This window comes from Pseudorasbora parva, chromosome 7 (genome assembly GCF_024679245.1).
Source record: "Pseudorasbora parva isolate DD20220531a chromosome 7, ASM2467924v1, whole genome shotgun sequence".
NCBI lineage: Eukaryota > Metazoa > Chordata > Actinopteri > Cypriniformes > Gobionidae > Pseudorasbora > Pseudorasbora parva.
In genome coordinates, this window is record NC_090178.1 from 17291884 (window position 1) to 17312226 (window position 20343).

Genomic DNA, 20343 nt, shown 5'->3' on the forward strand with positions numbered 1-20343 from the left:
ACTAACTCATGATGATGTAAAAAATACAGTACATGCAGTGTACTAGCATGTGTTATTCTTTCAAGACATTTGAATTCACATTGCTTCCTCTGTCACTCTTATTAGAGATGAATTAAAGGGTTCATTGTTTCTGGCTTTGAGTTATCTTACACATTTGGTTACAGAGCTGCTTTATTGATGGACAGATGTTCAAGTCCAATGGATTTGCATGTGGATGGTCTGATAAAAATGTATGCTTTGGAGACGCACTTTTTCACTCTTTTGTATGCCGTTTACTTTTGTGAATGGACAGCTACATTCAGTTTTTGTAGTGTAGAGGCATAGGCTTTAAATAGTATACCACGCTACTCTTTCTAAGGCTGCTGTATATACTATGTACAGTGAGCACAGTATGACATTTTTTGTATGTATAGACTACAATTGCCATGTGAACAGTATTCAATGGAGCTTACTATATGGAATACTGCATGCCAAAACGCATTGCACTCAGTCCTATCACTGATGAACAACAGTCTCTGCATGAGGCAGTGTTTCCAAGGAATGTGGCCATGATCAAGACTGCAGTCACATCAGTGAAAAAAACAAATGCATTTTCAATCTCCTTCAGTTTCTGACCGGTCTGAATATTCCAGAGTCCAGACACCAAAAAAACTACTCATGAGATGACAACATCACATTTTATGGAGTTTTTTGGACTTAATGAGCCTTATATATACCAAAGGGTGCAGGGATTTTGAACCACAAGAAAAAATGACAATATTTGTTGTCACAGCAGGATACTTAAAACCTTTTTCTTATAAGAGGTAGCCCTGTTGTGGTTAGCACAAAATTAAATAAGGCCCAAAGTTGATTTCTTTGATGGACTATTATTCACAAGCCACTTCTGATGAAGCAGTCTGTCTATTGAATATGGTGAAGAGGGGGAAGTTGCCATAAACAAACTTTAAAATAAGTAAGTAATAATAATAAATATATACATATATATACATATATATATATATATATATATATATATATATATATATATATATATATATATATATATATATATATATATATATATACACATGATCAAAAATGGCTGTAAAAAATAAATCTGCATTGTTTATCCTTTTGATCTTATTAAAGAATTCACACAAATCTAACCTTTCATTAAAGTAAAATAATTGAAAATGGGGGGTAAATCACATTATGAAATAAATGCTTTTCTCTAAAACACATTGGCAACAATTGTTTTATAATATATATAATACTTTTTGCAACCTCCTTTTCCCAAGATAACAGCTCTGAGGTCTCCTTCTATATTGCCTGATGAGTTTGGAGAACACCTGAATAGAGATCAGAGACCATTCCTCCATACAGAACCTCTCCAGATCCTTCAGATTCCCAGCTCCATGCTGGTGCTTCTTCTCTTCAGTTCAGCCACACATCTTCTATACGGTTCAGGTCAGGAAACTGGGATATTCATGGCAGAAGATTAATTTTGTGCTCAGCGACACGTGTGTGTTGATTTTGATGTTTGTTTTAGATCGTTGTCCTGATGGGAGATCCAACCATGGCCCATTTATAAGATTTCTAGCAGAATCCATCAGGTTTTTATTTTTTTTATTTTGGTATTTGCTAGAATCCATGATACAATGTATCTGAACAAGATGTTCAGGACCTCCAGCAAAAAAAAAATAGGCCCACAACATTAAAGATCCAGCAGTATTTTTAGCCGTAGGCATGGGGTACTTTTATCCCTGTTTGCACCAAACCCATCTGGTAGATTTGCTGCCAAAAAGTTATTTTATAGTTTCATCTGACCACAGAACCAGGTCCCTTTTGACTTTCCAGTTGTGTCTGACAACTGAATATGCTGGAGTTTGTTTATAGATGAACAATGAGGATTTTTCTTGAATCCCTCCCAAACAACATGTGGTGATGTAGGGGTTGTTTGATTTTGTTTTTTAGGCTTTCTGACCCCAAGACTCAACTAATCTCTGCGATTCTCCATCTGTGATCCTTGGAGAGTCTTTGTGCACTCAAACGTTCCTCCTCGACGTGCATTAGGACAATATACACACACGTCCTCGTTCAGGCAGATTTGTAACATCTTTAGTTAAATGGAGCTTCTTAATTATTGCCCTGATGGTGGAAATGGGGACTTTCAATGCTTTAGCTATTTTCCTACAGCCTCTTTCTATTTTGTGAAGCTCAACAATCTTTTGCTGCACATCAGAACTATATTCTTTGGTTTCAATTATTGTGATAAATGATTAAGGGAATTTGGCTTTTATGCCTCCTTATATTTATACTCCTGTGAAACAAGACATCATAGCTGGACAATTTCATGTTCCTTCTCACCCTGGTGTGCTAAAAAATGTAAATATTAATGTAAATATACTTCAGAGATATTTAAATTCTAGGGGTACCAACAATTGTGGCCAATGTGTTTTAGAGAAAAGCATTTATTTCATAACGTGATTTACCCCCCATTTTCAATTATTTTACTTAAATGAAAGGTTGGATTTTTGTGATTTTTTAAATAAAAGCTCAAAAGGAACAGCCATATTTGATCATATTTTTGAGTCATTGCTGAATAATATCTTTAAAAAGAAAATCTTACTGACTAAAAACTTTTGAAAGACAAGGCCAAAAGAAAAAAAATATGTAACAAAATACATTTAATTTTATGTAATCGACTACATAAGTTTACGAAAAGAATGGGACTTTTTTCAAAGGGACGATTTTGTTTCTCCACTCTTGGAATAATGAATGGGAATGGAATGGCAGAGGGCTGGCGGCAGACACCATGGGAATCTGGCTCTGAGGTAAGCAGTTTCAAAGGCTTCTTAATGCACTAAAAGGCACAGTGATGCACCTCAAAGATCTCAACTCCCCTTTTTTCACACACACACAAACATCCATGTCAGCACATACAATCCTACACTTAAAACGTCCAGTACAACTCTTTAAAAAAAACTTTTTAAAGTTAAAAGCTCAGTGACCCTCAAGGTCTACAGGATGCCAGTGAGCAGAGGCCAGTCACAGAAGCAGGGCTTGAAAATAGAAAAGAAAGAGGAAATGAGGAGAGAACCCAGATTTGTTCTTCCTGCGAACTTTCCTGACCTATATACACATGCAGTTTTAGCCATGTTGTCTGTTGTCAAGACCTTTTCAGTGTCCGAAAGCATTGCTTTAAAGAAAAATTTCTGCCAAAGGGATCATATATGTTAAGGGGAGTCACCCACTGATAGATAAAATATTCCCACTCACCTTTTTTAATTACTCAAGGTGTGTCTTTATGAATTACATGATCCAATGTTATGTGTCATCCATTTCCTGCCCTCAGGGTTACTTTTTAAACACTACACAGATTATGAAATACCATAAATATTATCAATCTCAATGGGTGTCTATATTATTACCTCACCGAACAGGGCAAAAAGGTGAGCTGTAACTTGCAACAGGGACCTACGAGTGGTTACTCAGACCGTTCACTACGCCTTGGAATGCAATGTTCTGGGATGAGGTGTGTTCAGATGAGCGATCAAGTTCCAACCTGGATTTGCTTTTGGCTAAAATCAGGAATATGTCAGGCCCCCCACGGCATGCATGCCTTCAATCTGTTTTTCTAATAGTTATCTGCATGCATATACATTTAATGCCAGTGAAGACTTGAGGTAGCTATGAGTTTTAGAAAACTTAGACAAATAACTGTCATGTTGTGACACGTGTGCACAGATTCCTCTGAGAATTACAAGTGTGTTAAACTGTGACTTTAGAGAGATTTAGGATGACATTGAAAGGGCTTGCATTTAATAAATTAGTCTATTTTCTCACTCAAGAATGAATGGTCTTTTTTTGGTGCTGCTGCTGGTTCAGCAGCCTTGGAACTTGTTTCAACAGGTGATTATAAGCTGTAACTGCAGTTAGTCAAAATAAGTGAGGTAGAACAATACACTTTCTAATACTTCTTCAGGATACTCGACCATAACCTGGATGAATGAAAACATTCACAGGCGAACAATTCATCGATTTTTACCCGCTGGGTTTGAATGAAAACTGGCTGATAATCATTTTCTCTGTGTCACGTGAGTTTCTAATTTTAAATAACAGTAAAGAAAGAAAAGAGGAAGCGCACTTACCCTGTCAAAACTCTTTCAGTACTCTGTCTCTCCGTTTTGAGCGCGCTGGGGTCAATTTAGTTGGCCCTTATTAATAGATCTGTAGTCCTGTTGCTCCTCGCGGGCGTCCAGAAGTGTCCAGCTCTCTCTCAAAGCACCGAATGAGAGAATGCTCGCGCTCAACTCTTCCATGCGCTACTATAGAGGAAGTTGAGTGAGTCACAAGCTCCCGCCCCAGTGTGAAAACGGTATTCCTTCTTTCCTAAAGGAAGTTCCATTAAACTGTCTTTAAACTAAGACAGTTTGCATTGTTATCTGTCTGACTTGTTGTTTACAGGTAGCTTAGGGCGCAAGAGACCGTCTGTCTGTGGTTCATGAAATTACTTAGCCTACCTGTTACTTGACACCCACATCTGAGGCGGATGAATCGTCATGACAATCAACATTGTTTTACATTTTTATCATGCTCATGGGGGATAGAGCATATAGACCAGTTCGATTAAACAGAGCTGAAATGATTTTTTTTTATTATTTTTTTTTTAAATCAACTCATCTGAGGTAAAACATTAAAGATTTGAACATATATTTGAATATGAAAACTCTAACACTGAATCTACCAATGAATGAATCTACCATATATATATATATATATATATATATATATATATATATATATATATATATATATATATATATATATATATATATATATATATATATATATATATATATATATATATATGATGTATTTGCTTTCACTATGAAAATTATTGATAAAAAGGGAATAATGACATATTTAAGCTATATGCAAAGTGATGTCATGTGGTGTGAAAATGTGATTTCATATTTCGTTAACTAGCAACAAAAACAACTCTTTCATGTAAAATTAAATAAAAAAAATTTAAATATTACTTTCACAGAATGTTTTTAAGGATATTACTATGTTAATAATACAATCAGTTGTGGTGGAAATAAAAAAAAGTGGAGGAAAAAAATGACTTTTAGAAATCATGACCCCTAAAAAAGAAAAACAAATGCATGTACTGTATGTCCACTGGAGTAGGCTACCTCAAAACATTTTTTAATTCTTTTGTCCTACTCCACAGTAATGTATGACAAAATTATTGTCACATAATATTTACAAGATTTTTTGTTGTGGAAACACTTCAGGCACTTCAATTCTATTGCATAACAAAGAGGTAAGAGCTGCTTTGATATCCGTTTTCACTCTGTCATTATGTTTGTAATGTAATACTTGGATTAAGATACAATATGAATGACCCCTTACAAGATTAAAGAAAGTTCCTTTGTCCTTGAAATTATTCAGACAACCGCAGAAAACACTGATTACTTGTTGTAAATTAAATTATAAAATTAATGTCCTGCCATATCAGAGATTATATACTGAAACAAAATTAGTTATCTTGTGTTGACTTATTTGCTAACAATAATTATCTCTAAACAGGTGTTGAGTACCCTCTTGAATAACCTTATCAAAGAGTTTGTGTAATTAAAATTCATTAAATTACACCAGTATAGCAAGAAAGAGACCTCATGTTTTTCTCTTAAACTTTACAATGTCTGATCATCTGCATCAGGACTGTAATGACATTTAGGTTTTATTGCCACTCCTTAACTGTTTAAAAGAAAGTTGATCAAATTACACCAAATTTAATCAGGGGTAATTTGTGAAATACCCGCTCATGACAAACAGCCCTCTTACCCCTGAAAAGGAGACAGTTGAGTCCTTGTTTGTCATATCTTTAGATTTCTCTCTTGTGTTTAAGACCTTAAAATCTTGTTTTATTGACATTTTATACTGCCAGCTCAAACTGGATAATGCAAATAGTGAGATGACTGTTAATTGTCCCATATCCACTCTTTACAGGGTTTTGTGGTTGAATTTTGAGAGTGAGAACCAAACATTCAAAAGAGGCCTTTTCCTGGAAGGATTTAGTGTTCAGGCGGTGTTGTTAACATCCTTGGTAAAACCTGAAATTATAAGTTTTAAATCTCTTAAATGGTTTCCTAAGGAATACTCCTCAAAAACATTTCCCGCTGTCACAGAACATGGAGTATAAAGATTTCCCACAACCCAGACTACACAAGTTGTCCAAATGGAATCAAGCAAACTACATAGCCTATTAATTGTATATGACCAGAAAATTAAATGAAATCTGAGTTATGAACTAAAATATTGTATTCCCATATATATTGTTCCCATGAGAGCTCCTCTTGATTTCTATTGATCTCACCATCTGTGTAGAAACCTTACATTGGTTAGGAGAGACATTCCAAGGTCTTGAGCTCAGCTACTGGCCAGTAACCTTATGTCATTTGTGTGATTTTTAAAGGCCTATATTAAAAACCATACAGTAATATATCTGTCAAGCAAGGGCATTCCAAAAACTCTGAGCTATCATAAACCTATAACCCCTCGTCCTGCCCATTTGACATTCTGCCCTCTCTTAAACACAGGTTTGGATACTATCCCTAAAGATTTTTGTTGAGGAACATATATAATCCAATTAAAATGCAAAGGGAAATGCTTTAAATCTCATGTTTTTGTTTTACATGCTATACTGTGGTTCAGTTTCTGTAGGAAAAGTCTGTTGGGTCACTTGGTTTGATATATCTTGCAGAAGTTAAAAGCCCACAAACCCTGGGTCAATCAAGGGTATGACATCATATGGAAAAAGTGACCCCATGAAAGGTTTCTTGCTCAGCAAAGAATCTGCATGTTTTGCTAATCTTTTTTTTTTTTCAATTATGAAAGAGGAAATATGGATTTGTTTTAAAATATGAGGTAGGCTAATGTGTGTTTGTAGTTCTTCCACATAAGATGAAATGACTTTAGTGTTTCGTGAGGTTCATTGACATTCGGAAATGTATGCATTTCATTTCGTAAGTTCCTCTGTACCTGTACATTCTTAAGTTAAGCTACTGCAAAAAACTCAGTGGGAAAGGAACCACAGCACCAGAACATGATGTTCTTTATTTCTGAGTAATACACCGTGTCTTTGGGTCAAAGGAAAGGCTGGTTGTTTTTTTTTCAATTCTGCCCTTGCTTGTGTCCCATGCCCTGCATGTTTTGACACACTAAATGGATATTCCCCACATTCTCAGAAGACGAGCCAACGATAAACTGGACCTTCAGAGGCACACAGTTTTCGTCACCAGACGTTAGCTCTGACATTTGTCATTATAATGGCCGAAAGTTGTTCTTCTGGTTAAGATTCAAATCAGGTGCCTGGACCAGGACACTCTTTAGGAACAATGTTTAAAAAGCAGCAACCAAGTATTATTTGTTAATGTTAACCAATCTCTTTGGCAGATAGAGGCTATGTCATTATCATGACCAACGTGATTTAAAGTGTCAACACACTGGCCAGAATATATAAACTAAGTGTCTCAGCACCCAAGGTTTGTTATTGAGTTCTTCCCTGCCGTGAGCCTGGCTATCTTCCTCATACAGAACAGTAGACAACTCCTGTTAATGATGAATATCACTGATTAGATTTGGCCATATAAAGCTAATGTTATGGTAAGCTAAGTATAAATTGTGACTCTTAGAAAAGTGCAGTTTTTGGAAAAACATTGAGTGATCTGATTTCTAAACATAACATTTATAGGAGTCAAAAACACTTTTAACTGTACGGGACTTTCACATTTTAAAGTTAGGCCTAGGTTTTAGATTAATCTAAGTAGCCTATGGCGTGCAGTGTGCGCAGCAAATGCCTGGAGTACACTGCCATCTGCTGTCGACACTTGTCGCAAAATTATTTTACACTTCTTTAAAAATTAAAGTATACACGTACATAGCTGTTTTTGTTTTTTGTTTTTTTTGGTTCAGTTGTAGAGGTTACACTGTTAAATAATACCGAGAAATACTGTAGGCCTATGTAGGAATTTTTTAATATTAAAGATACAATTTATTAACAGTTTTACTATTTCGTATTTTATATATTGTTCATATACTAAATATTATCTTACTTTTATTTAATATATTTTTAAAGCAATTTACAAATATTTATAATTCATATATTTGCTTAGAAACGATCAAATGTTTTGCTGCGAATCTGCTTCCGATAAACACCACGTTACTGTGATCCATCATATCCGCGTGAGCGCAGAAGATAGTGCGGTGTACACAAATTGTTGTCTAGGCTTTTCTAAACAATCAGATTCTGATTTGGTTTCAGATTTGTACAGCCATGTCTTCTTTTCGAAAAGCCTTGAAATCTAAACAACGAGACCACAAAGAGCGATCACAGGTAAGTTTAAACATATTAGTAACTCGCGTGCTGCCTAGCTAAATAGCGAGTGTTGTAAAATAACTCGGATTGTTGAAACAATGTATTTAATCTTAAATATAAATTGTTGTAAGGATGTAGTTGTTGGTTAAGTTAATGTGGTAAAGTTGGGCTTTAATAAAATCGGATGGACGCTTTAGGCTTTTGCCATTCTCTAGCAGCGAATGAGAAGGTTTAGCTTTCCATGTCTATCATTTGTTTATTAAATTAATTTTCCTCTATCACAGCTCGGTTTCAGGAAACACTTGGGTCTGTTAGAGAAGAAGAAGGACTACAAACTTCGTGCAGAGTAAGAAATAACTATCATTTTATTGTTGCACTTTTTACACTGAGTTCTGTTTGTTTCTGCGAACAGAAATGTTCGACCTATGAAATGGTTTGTGATGTTACTCAAGTAGCAATTGTGTAATTCTGTAAAATAAATAATAGTTATAGTTAATTATAGATAGTGTTAAATATAAGGTACTTGGTACGGTGTATTAGCACTGAGTTAAAATATAACATTTATATTATTTAAGATATTCAAGATTTATTTTACATTGATAAGATCATATTGTTATATTACCTTGGCCGTTGTACTATATTACTTTAAAATTCTTTATTGGAATATAGGTAGAATGCTGCACTTTATCATTATAGTACGGTTTACAAACCTATTATTTGTAATACAGTGACTACCACCGGAAACAGAAGACCCTCATGGCCTTGCGCAAGAAGGCCATGGATAAGAACCCTGATGAATTTAACTTTAAAATGATACACAATGAATTAAAGGTTTGTATCCTCATAGAAAAAATACTCTTTTTCCCGTTTCCAACTATCATAAAGCAGTGAGAACTTTAATTAGATCTCAGCTTATTGTGCTTTTTTTCCGGGTAGGATGGTGTTCACATGATCAAAGCAGAAGAAACAGTGATGACGGAGGAGCAGAAGAAGATGATGAGGACCCAGGACATCAAATATGTGGAAATGAAGCGGGTGTCGGAGATAAAGGTAGGGCTGATTCTTACGTATTTTAAGTATTCAGGGTTTCATCACCTCACAGATTGAGATTAATAGCATATGTTTTTATTTTTCAGAAAATTGAAAGGATGAAGTCAGAGCTCCATTTTCTTGATGTTAATGAGGAAAAGAAAAATAAACATGTCTTTTTTGTGGACTCAAAAAAAGAAGGTAATCTTGTATAATGGCTTGTTTCCACTAAGTGGTACGGTACTATACAAAAAGGTATGCAATTATTTCCTTGTTCGTTTTGTGAATGCTACCAACATACTGAACTGTACAACTTTTTTGGGACCCTTCTGTTGGGGAACCTAGCACAGTAGTCCAGTTCCTAAAGGGTGGAGCTAGACTAACTGCAGAACATTGATTGGTTGACAGAGAATTGCGCTATGCGCGTTCTTCAAGGGGAATCTTTCTTCTTGCGTTCTTCTTGCGCTATGTGTCATTCCTTCAAGGGGAATGACAACACGAGGTGCAATTTTTTTTTTTAAATATACAGTTGAAACAATTTTATCTTGTGACAAAATCTAGAGACGAAAGAACAAGAGCTCACTTGTACAGTGTACACTTGTACATGTGATAAAAGTTCATTATTTTCCATAATGTAATGATAAAAATTAAACTTTAATATATTTAGTCATTGCACGCCAACTGAAATATTTCAGCTCTTCTATTGTTTTAATACTGATGATTTTGGCATACAGCTCATGAAAACCTCAAACAATTAGCATATTTCATCCGACCAATAAAAGAAAAGTGTTTTTAATACAAAAAAAAAAACCAACCTTGAAATAATTATGTTCAGTTATGCACGCAATAATTGGTCAGGGATCCTTTTGCAGAAATGACTGCTTCAATGCGGCGTGGCATGGAGGCAATCAGCCTGTGGCACTGCTGACGTGTTATGGAGGCCCAGGATGCGTCGATAGTGGCCTTAAGTTTGTCCAGTCTTGCGTCTCTCAACTTTCTCTTCACAATATCCCACAGATTCTCTATGGGGTTCAGGTCAGGAGAGTTGGCAGGCCAATTGAGCACAGTAATACCATGGTCAGTAAACCATTTACCAGTGGTTTTGGCACTGTGAGCAGGTGCCAGGTTGTGCTGAAAAACGAAATCTTCATCTCCATAAAGCTTTTCAGCAGATGGAAGCATGAAGTGCTCCAAAATCTCCTGATAGCTAGCTGCATTGACCCTGCCCTTGATAAAACACTGGACCAACACCAGCAGCTGACATGGCACCCCAGACCATCACTGACTGTGGGTACTTGACACGGGACTTCAGGCATTTTGGCATTTCCTTCTCCCCTGTCTTCCTCCAGACTCTGGCACCTTGATTTCCGAATGACATGCAAAATTTGCTTTCCATCCGAAAAAAGTACTTTGGACCACTGAGCAACAGTCCAGTGCTGCTTCTCTGTAGCCCAAAGTGGCTTGACCTGGGGAATGCTGCACCTGTAGCCCATTTCCTGCACACGCCTTTGCACGGTGGCTCTGGATGTTTCTACTCCACTCAGTCCACTGCTTCCGCAGGTCCCCCAAGGTCTGGAATCGGTCCTTTTCCAAAATCTTCCTCAGGGTCCTGTCACTTCTCGTTGTGCAGCGTTTTTTGCCACACTTATTCCTTCCCACAGACTTCTCACTGAGGTGCCTTGATACAGCACTCTGGGAACAGCCTATTCGTTCAGAAATTTCTTTCTGCGTCTTACCCTCTCGCTTGAGGGTGTCAATGATGGCCTTCTGGACAGCAGTCAGGTCGGCAATCTTACCCATGATTGCGGTTTTGAGTAATGATCCAGGCTGGGAGTTTTTAAAAGCCTCAGGAATCTTTTGCAGGTGTTTAGAGTTAATTAGTTGATTCAGATGATTAGGTTAATAGCTCGTTTAGAGAACCTTTTCATGATATGCTTATTTTTTTTCATGAGCTGTATGCCAAAATCATCAGTATTAAAACAATAAAAGACCTGAAAATTTTCAGTTGGTGTGCAATGAATCTAAAATATACAAAAGTTTAACTTTTATAATGACATTATGGAAAATAATGAACTTTTATCACACATGCTAATTTTTTGAGAAGGACCTGTATGTCCTCCATTGTTGTATACTGTGTCGCTTTCTTCTTTGACGTCAATGACGTTGATTGCTACTTTTCTACATACACCACACCTTCAAGTAATGCTAACGGTACTGCTGGCTGTGGAAACACAAGACAGATCAGGATTTACTGCTTCCTTGGTTGAAGCAGAGATGGAGCAGGAATCCACCTGTAACATAATTAATGAAATGAATGTTGTATTGTATGCAAAGTCAGGGGGAAAAAATCATTATTAATATAATGTATATTTTAATTTTACTTAACTTTAGCCTTAGTTGAAGTTAATATCACATTATTGAGTTTGAAGGCATATTTTTTTTATAGAATAGTTATATAAAATAATTAAAATCATTTAAAAAAAAAAAAGTATTTATTACATTTCCAAATCTGTTTTTGTTTCATGTCAGTGGAGGACTTTGACCTGGCCACACACCTCAACACAGTGCCTGAATTGGTTGGCCGAGCATTTAACAGACCAACAATAGAGACCCTGAAAAACAAGAGAATTCTGGGAGCTGTGGATTCTAAGACGAGAAAAGTAACATTTTCTTTATGAAATAAATATAACTTAATTATTTTACTCTTTACAGTGCACCGGTAAATGTATTCTTTTGTTTGTTAAACTTATTTATATTTTTTATTATTTATAATAATGATAAAATCTAAATAATTGTATAAATGTCAATTAATATAAATAATTATGCAAATAAGTACATTATATCAGTGATTTATCATATATGAATAATATAAACAAGAAATTAAGTCATGCATTTTTTTTTTTTGATCTTTGCATTTGTTGTCCTCGTTCTCATATTGGTCTTTTTCTAACATGGTTATTCCCCTTTCCTCAGAAACTTGCCAAAGAGAGAGAACAACAGTATCGGAGGCTTTCAGAACGTATAGACCGAGAGCAGGAGATGTTTATCATTAGTCAAAAAATCCAGACTAGAAAAGATCTACAAGTGAGTGCATTCATCTACATTTCCCCTAACCTTTTCAACATGAGCACTTAGGATAATTCATGCCTCATTTCTGTTTACTAAGGCTTGGATTTAACATGTTATGTATATTCTTGTATATTATTTTGTAGATATTTCTTATCCTGTCTTAGGATGTGTTGTTGGACATCAAGAGTTTGTTTGTTTGCATTATTGTGTGACATCTGGGTTATCACTTTATCTTTGACAGGATAAGATTAAGAAAGTTAAAGTGCATAAGGAGACCAAAACTGCTCCCGCCATCTATAGATTTGAGACCAAAAGGAAAAGATGATGGCTTTGGATCAGCACACTGAGGAAACGCTCTCTGTCTTGTGGTCCCCAATCAGCTGTAATATCTATGATGTGGACTGAATCTGTGGACTTGTCTTGCACCTCTGTAAAACAGCCAGAGAAACCATGCATCTTGCACACAATATAAGGCAGTGAGTTTGTACATATTTATGGCTAGATATTTTTTGCTTTGAAATAAAGTTTTGTCTTTAATATTTTGTAGTTTTTTGCTTTTATCAGTAGATGGCACTAGCACATCTTATCTGATCTCATCAAATGTACAACCGTGGTACAAAATGAGCAACTTCTGTCACTTGGTGTTGGCATCACTTTTGAAAATGTAAACTTTCTTCACAATTCAGCAAATTTTGAAATTTATCTTAAACTACTGGATTGTTTATAAAATAAAATAAAAACTTTTCTTATAAATGTTATTCTCTAATAGGCATTGGGCACTTCTTGTCTTTCTTTTATTCATACATTTTTGCAACTTCTATTTGCCATCTACGTCTATAATGCCTTGTGGTTGGAGAACACCTGGCAAGAGATCAGAGACCATTCCTCCATCCAGAATTAAAAGGATAGTTTTCTCCAGATCCTTTAAATTCCAAGGTCTATGTTGGTTAACTCAACTAATTTTCTAGGGTTCAGGTCAGGGGACTGGAATGGCCATGGCAGAACCTTCATTTTGAGCTCGGCGACCAATTTTTGTGTTGATTTTTGGCTCATTGTCCTGATTGAAGATTCACACATTGGCCATTATTTCTAGAATAACCTGTCAATTGTTTCATTTTAATATGTTGGTATTGATAGGCCATGTATCTGAACAAGATGTCCAGGAAATCTGGTGAAAAAAAATCTCTCCTTCATCTGACCATAGAACCCAGTCCCATTTGAAGTTCCAATCGTGTCTGACAACTGAAAATGCTGGAGTTTCTTTTTGGATGAGAGCAAAGGATTTCTTTTTAAAATCCTCCTAAACAACTTGTACAGATGGAGATGCTGTTTGATATATATATATTTATGGCTTTCTGACCACAATACTCAACTAATTTCTGCAACTCTCCAGCTGTGATCCTTAGAGAGTCTACACACTCCATCTATCCTCCTCGCCGCTCATTAAGACGATAAAGACACCTCTTCCAGGCAGATTAGTAACATCTCCAGTTGATTGGAACTTATTTATTTTTTACATTTTTGTGAAGCTTAATCTTTTGCTGCACATCAGAACTATATTCTTTGGTTTAACCCATTGTGAATGATTTGGCCTCGGTTACCTGATGGTTAGAGATTTATACTCGTGAAACAAGAATGGCTGGACAATTACATTTTTTTAGTCACCCTGTGCTAAAAAAAAGAAAATTGTGTAATATGATTGGAAATATACTTCAGAGATATTTTACACAAGAATTAAATCATTGTTTTCAATGTGGATTGGAGAAAATTCATATTGTGAGGCTCCTTGATGCACGTGCAGAGCTGGCCCATGTGGTCTGATCAAATAGATGAGCTACTGTAGCTCAAATTGCTCAAGAAGTTAATGCTGGTTCTTATAGAAAGATGTCAGAATACTGTGTGTGTGTGTGTGTGTGCGTGTGTCGCTTACCTGGGGAACACATGGCACGTGCAGACCCTGTACACCCTTTCATGGAAACTATTCCCTGGAGCTATTTATGCAGCATAATGTGCCCTGCCACACAGCAAAAATGCTTCAGGAATGATTTGAGGAGCACAACAACACATTTTGAGGTGTTGACTTGGCCTTCATATTCCCCAGATCGCAATCCAATCAGCATTTGTGGGATGTGTTGAACAAACAAGTCCGATCCATGGAGGCCCCACCTCGCAACTTACAGGGTTTAAAGGATCTGCTGATAAGATCTTGGTGCCAGATAGCACAGCACACTTTTAGAGGTCTGGTGTACTCCATGCCTTGATGGGTCAGGGCTGTTTTGGCAGCAAAAGGGGGGCCAATAAAATTCAAGACAAGACACAAGTCATGTCTGTTATGCCTGATCGGTGTATACACAGAATAGTGTTTTTTTATCCATTACATTTTTACTTGGATACATAATATTTTATGAGTTAAACAGAAGTAAATTTTCTTAGAACTTTAAATGGCCCACTTTTAAACACTCTTGTACCAATCTCCTTCCTGCTTGTGTAATTGTTCATGTGAAAGGTTGTGTGCTGTCTGCGCAGACTGAGCTTTTTGTGTCTTCTCTGCGTGGCTTGATTGATCATGCAGGTGGCAGCGGCTTCATAAACAGGCCCCATCCATTACTCTCTCCTGGGAAAGAGAGGAGGGGTGAATCAGGAACAGGGAAATGTCACTGTGTTCAGGAGGAGCGGGCCAGGAGTCTATCTGTGCCAACGCTGACCACAGGGAAAGCTGTTCATAATGAATGCGGTATTGATACTGCTGCTGTATTGTAATACTTACACTAAACAATTTAAAGTCTTACATGTTTTTTGTTTTTTTTTAAAGAAGAGAAGGAATTACAAGTACGTGTTCACAGTGACATGAACATGCACGTTTAAGCCTGGTGATATTTACAAAGCAGCTTCGTGTGACCTATCAATATTGACCTTCTGTATTTGCACAATTCTCAGCCAAAAGAAGTGACAGGCGGAGTGTGCGCGCATTTGTGCGTCATGTGGTTGAGTATTCGTCACTGTGACCGCCCTGGTTTGGAGTGGAGGGTCACACAGCCGTGTGTTCTGCAGTTCCGCTCTGCTTCCGTCTGTCGTTACACAGAAGGCCACTGTTCTTACTGAAGCCTGTCTTTCATTCAGATCAGCTTTTGCACAGGGGTCATGGCTGCAGGTCTGCCAGTGCAGTGTTGATAGTGACCCCTAGATTTGAAAGATATTGGTCAAAATCCACCACATTGTCCCATTATGTTATTGACAATAGGAGATGTAAAAGAGGTTGCCCTCCTGTTGCCCTCATGGATTTGACAATACCTTTGAATAGGCTCATTTGATGGGATGCTGACCCTCAGTGCTTTTGCTCACTTTTTGTTGGTTTATTCATTGGAACTGTTCTAATGGGTTAAGTGTAATGAGGAACTGCAGGTAACCACTGTTCTTTTTAATGGGTATAGATCTTTTTGAATTATTTTTAAGACCTATAAAGAAAGAATCGACTAGTATTAGTTTTATTCTGCCACTTTTGCAGAAACTTTTCTGCACTTTTGCTTTTGTAGGCTACTTCAAAACCTATGGGCTGCTGTATGTCATCCGCCATATTGGAACGGTCAAGGCAGTTGAACATTCAGGAGCAAGTTGACTGTGTGTCTGCAATCATCAGAGAAGGAATGTAACGAATTACATTTACTTAGGTCTGGTCGATTCCGAAATTTTTGGAATCGATTCTAATTCCTGTTTCCGGAATCGACGGATTCAATTCCAAGAATCGTTTCCGCACTGTTGTTTTCGATTCTTCTTTTTTAACGAAATCAATGAAGGAACCTAGTCCTAGGGCCTATTGCACAAAACTAGGATAAGGGATTAAGCCGGGATATCTTGGTGATCCTGGCTCAATTTATCCGCTAATATACAGTCATCTTTCGTTATCATTTTCGTTCTTGGTGTGAGTGTGCCTTTAATGTACGTTTACACAACAATGGTGTACTAGATTTTGCATACAGATGACAAGATCACCAAGATATCCCGGCATAATCCCTTATCCAAGTTTTGTGCAATAGGCCCCTGGAGTGACCGCAGGATACAATGAAGTATCCTTCTCCGAAACTTTATTTGTAAAATGAAGAAACATTTCAATAACTCTGATTGATTTTAAATTATGGATGCTTATAAAAATGGCCCATTAGCCCAGCAGTAAATGTGATTTAGGCTAATAAATAAAAAGGATAGCACATTATTCATGTGCATATTGCACGGTTAAAACTACATGACATGTCTAAAATGCATGTGCACAGTTAAGTTAAATGATAACATTCAAATAAGTGCTTTTGCACAGAATGTATGAGGCAAAATAACCACAATATTAACAAAAACAATGATATAGCCTAAGAGTGCGCAGTTTATTTGTCAATCAGATGCGCAAACAAGTTGCATTCGTTACTATAGCAGAGTAATCATTGGATTAAAGAAAATAAAATAGAAAATAAAAATAAGATCCTCACATCTCTGCATCTGTAAGCAGCGCTCAAACATACCGTTGTGGACAACATAACCATTTTACGATTTAAAATTATGGAGTTTTTGTGTACAAACACTTGTAACGTAGTAATAAAGTTGTCCAGGATGCAGGATCACAGAAGGAAACAATGGCAACACCATTAACCTAAGTGAATGAAAGGTAAGGCAATAATCAACGATTATGTGCTCACATATGGCTTTATTCGAACGTTTCGTACCATAAAAATAAATTGTTAAAACCCTCTAGTGTCAAAAACAAAACAAAAACAAACAAACGCGGAATTGCTTTATTTTTAACTGGTTATTTGAAACTAACTTTCCAAAAGTACCTTTTGCAGAAATTAAATTGCCTTCCAATCATTATTAGGGAGCCCTTTTCAATTTTACATAAGGAGCGTCTCAATCAGCTCCCTAGTTCAGTAGTCAGGGGCACTGACCAGGACGTAAGTCAATGGGCTGACTCCCTGATCAGTGCCCTGCTGAACTATAGGGAGCTGATTGAGACGCTCCTTATGTAAAATTGAAAAGGGCTCTTAAAAAGGAGTCGATTCCCATCGATGGAATCGATTCCAAACGATTCCAAATCGATGGAATCGATTCCAAGGCGATTCCAATCGAGAGTCGATTCCATTCTTTTTGGAATCGATTCCCAGCCCTATTTGCGTTACTGGGTAGTTTTTCCTGTACACGTCCACTCTAAGTAGTTTTTAAAATATGTAAATTTACTTTTACTTCAGTAGGCCTACGTTTATTTTGAAGTATTGTACTTCGTTATGTTTTAAAATACATCCGTAACTGAGTGAAAATAAACGACTGCTTTGAATTGAAGAGCGGGAGAACAACGCGCAAAAATGACAAAAAGATGGAGACGGACGAGACAGACAAGACAGTGATACAGCGTGAACTCCTGGCTAGTTGGAAATACTTTTGGATATAGAAACAAAAATAAAATGGTGTTGTCCAGGGGGATATCCAATTTGCAGATAAAGGTATGTTTAATTTAAGCCGAAGGATTAATCCCGGAAGCCAGTCAGACAATTGAATTTAACGCACATGACGCAAAGCAGCGCCATTTCGTTACTAATTCGTCGTGAGCGGTCGTGGTGTTTTTAACGTCTCACAAAACATATTTGGACATAACACATGAACATTTCCAGAACTGATCTGAGATAATCCCTAATGAGCATTTTCATAATTTTTTTGAATACAAACCAGTCAAATACACTCGAGTATCTGACTGAAACAGGTCTTACAACCTGTTACAAGAATAAACGTTTGGTTTATCTATGACAGAAATATTAGGCCTAAAGTAGAAGTTACTTGTCAAAATAATAATAATACATAATTTAAACATTATTTAGGAATATATTTTTAATCATGGTTTAAATTAGGAATTCTCTGTTTTGCAGTACTTGCACAAAAATAAAAGGATACTAGTTTGTTACATTTTATTACCATCGTTTTTGATAATATTTGTATCAAATCATAAAAAGAAAAATTACATAGGACTCTATTCTTAAACATTTTAATAAATTAATTATAAAAATTAGTTAATCTAATTCATAATAATTTATTGTATTTAGTTTATTATAATTTTCTATAGACCAAACAAATGGTTTCAAGTTTGTTATAAGAATTTGTTCAAGCCCCCCCCCCCCCCCCCCCAAAACAAACAAAACAAAAAGTTTTTATTCATTTAACACCATTTTAACTGGTAATAATAACAACCATAATTTAATAATACATTTTATTTATTATTTATTCAAACTAATGTTAATATTGAGGAACAAACATTGAAAGTAAATGGGATCAAATGTTGAACGCCATAAGCCATCAAACACTGAACTGGACTATATTCAAAACGCAACATTATGGTAAAATAAAAATAAAAAAAGATACAAAGGTATCTGAGACCACATTCCTACTAAAGTGGACCAGGCCTGTACATTATTATTTAATGTACACATGAGTGAGGTAAAGTTAAACATTTTAGTTTGAATTTAATTATATACTGTGCATTGTTGCAATGTGCTAAATAAATATTTGCATAATTTGTAATTGATCATTAGTCATCGCATTAGCCAATAGCCATTAATGCAATAGTACTAATAATTAATTGTCATAATGTCTTTCCGTGTTTCGGTTTTGGGCCTTGGTTTTCTCTTTTTTGATTTCGGCCCAGAATTTAGATTTTGGTGCACCTCTACTGACAATGTATGTCGTCAACACGCTTCAGAAGATGCCAAAACGAATAGTTTCATTGTTGGGACTAAAAACCTAAAACTAGAAGCCATAAAAGACCACAAATCATCCAAATGCCATATCCGGGTAATAAAAAGAGCGCACAGAGCCCTACTCATTTAATGAAATGTATATCAGTTCATAGTTTGTGTGAAAGAGAAAATGTCAGTATTTCATAGAGACTTGAAATTAAATAAACTGTTTATGTATTGTAGAGCTTGTAGTATTCATTTTCACATGTAGTTACACATTGTCGGTTAAAAACAAGAAAGTGGCTGATAAAAACATTGAGTGGCTGGGAGATTTTGAAATCCACCAGCCACAGTCCTGTTTGTCAGTGTTGTAAAAAGATTTTCAGGGTACATGGAGTACTTACCAACACAATAATTTTTTTGAGAGAAATAGTACAGGCAAATAGAGTGCTGAAGTCATGACGTCACTTTGTAGGCCAACCCGGAAGTTAGCGGCGCATGGGTTCCCTCGATCAAAAGCCTATGCATTTTCCCCATAGACTTTTGGACAATCGCCAAAAATAAGATCTGTGTTCAACAAAGAGTTATGACCCTTACACGTTTTGTCTATCAAGATAATCTTTACAAGTGAATCCAAAATGTATACCGTTTGAAGCCTAAATAAAGCCGTCAGATATAAAATGCTAACGGTAGGCTATAAGCGGACTACAGCACACAGTCGCGGATCTACGTCATCATCAAGCTTCCTCAAACTTTATTTAAAAAACACGTCCGCTCATTATGATCTGCGCTGTGTATGAACACTTATCCATTTTTTTCATGAGATATATTGCCCATTTCCCCCCCCAAAAAAATGTTAGAAACTAATTGGGTTTATGCGTGCCTCTCTGAGATTTGTTTTCTCGTTTGTTAATGTTTTATTTATTCGTTTATTATTTTGTTAGTTTATATAAACCTTAATATTATTTTCTTTGCGATTAAGATTAGGCTATTATACCTGATCATCGTGCCCCAAATAGACTTTAATGATTATCTTTCACTGTATTATGTTTGATTGTATGTTTGCATACCATTTGCTAATTCGCCAGGAAAACAAACGTGTTTTTCCACCTCAGAAGCACTAACGACGTAAGCTATAGCCATATCAATTTACAATCGTAACTTATGTCATTTTCC

The 20343-nt window shown here is 36.2% G+C and overlaps 2 protein-coding genes across 3 annotated transcripts in view; one reads left to right on the forward strand and one right to left on the reverse strand.

Annotated features, from left to right (window-relative positions):
- The window catches only part of fhl3a (four and a half LIM domains 3a), a 48955-nt gene extending 44518 nt beyond the window's left edge, over positions 1-4437 (reverse strand). The window contains exon 1 of one of the 2 annotated variants that reach the window (XM_067448374.1): positions 4131-4437. The gene's annotated coding sequence lies outside the window, so the exon portion shown is untranslated. The remainder of the gene's footprint in view (positions 1-4130) is intronic. The other variant, XM_067448373.1, reaches the window with a different exon arrangement.
- A 3763-nt stretch (positions 4438-8200) lies between these two features.
- Positions 8201-13002, forward strand: utp11 (UTP11 small subunit processome component). Its single transcript, XM_067449592.1, has 8 exons — positions 8201-8383; positions 8650-8711; positions 9094-9196; positions 9302-9415; positions 9502-9595; positions 11924-12054; positions 12368-12478; positions 12705-13002. The coding sequence occupies exons 1-8, from the start codon at positions 8324-8326 to the stop codon at positions 12786-12788; spliced, it is 759 nt and encodes a 252-aa protein (XP_067305693.1). The 5' UTR covers positions 8201-8323; the 3' UTR covers positions 12789-13002.
- The last annotated feature ends 7341 nt before the right edge of the window (positions 13003-20343 follow it).

Coding starts and splice junctions, on each gene's coding strand:
- utp11 (XM_067449592.1), top strand. CDS start 8,324: ATGTCTTCTTTTCGAAAAGCCTTGAAATCTAAACAACGAGACCACAAA. Junction 9,416..9,501: donor AGCGGGTGTCGGAGATAAAG/GTAGGGCTGATT, acceptor TTTATTTTTCAG/AAAATTGAAAGGATGAAGTC. Junction 9,596..11,923: donor TGTGGACTCAAAAAAAGAAG/GTAATCTTGTAT, acceptor GTTTCATGTCAG/TGGAGGACTTTGACCTGGCC.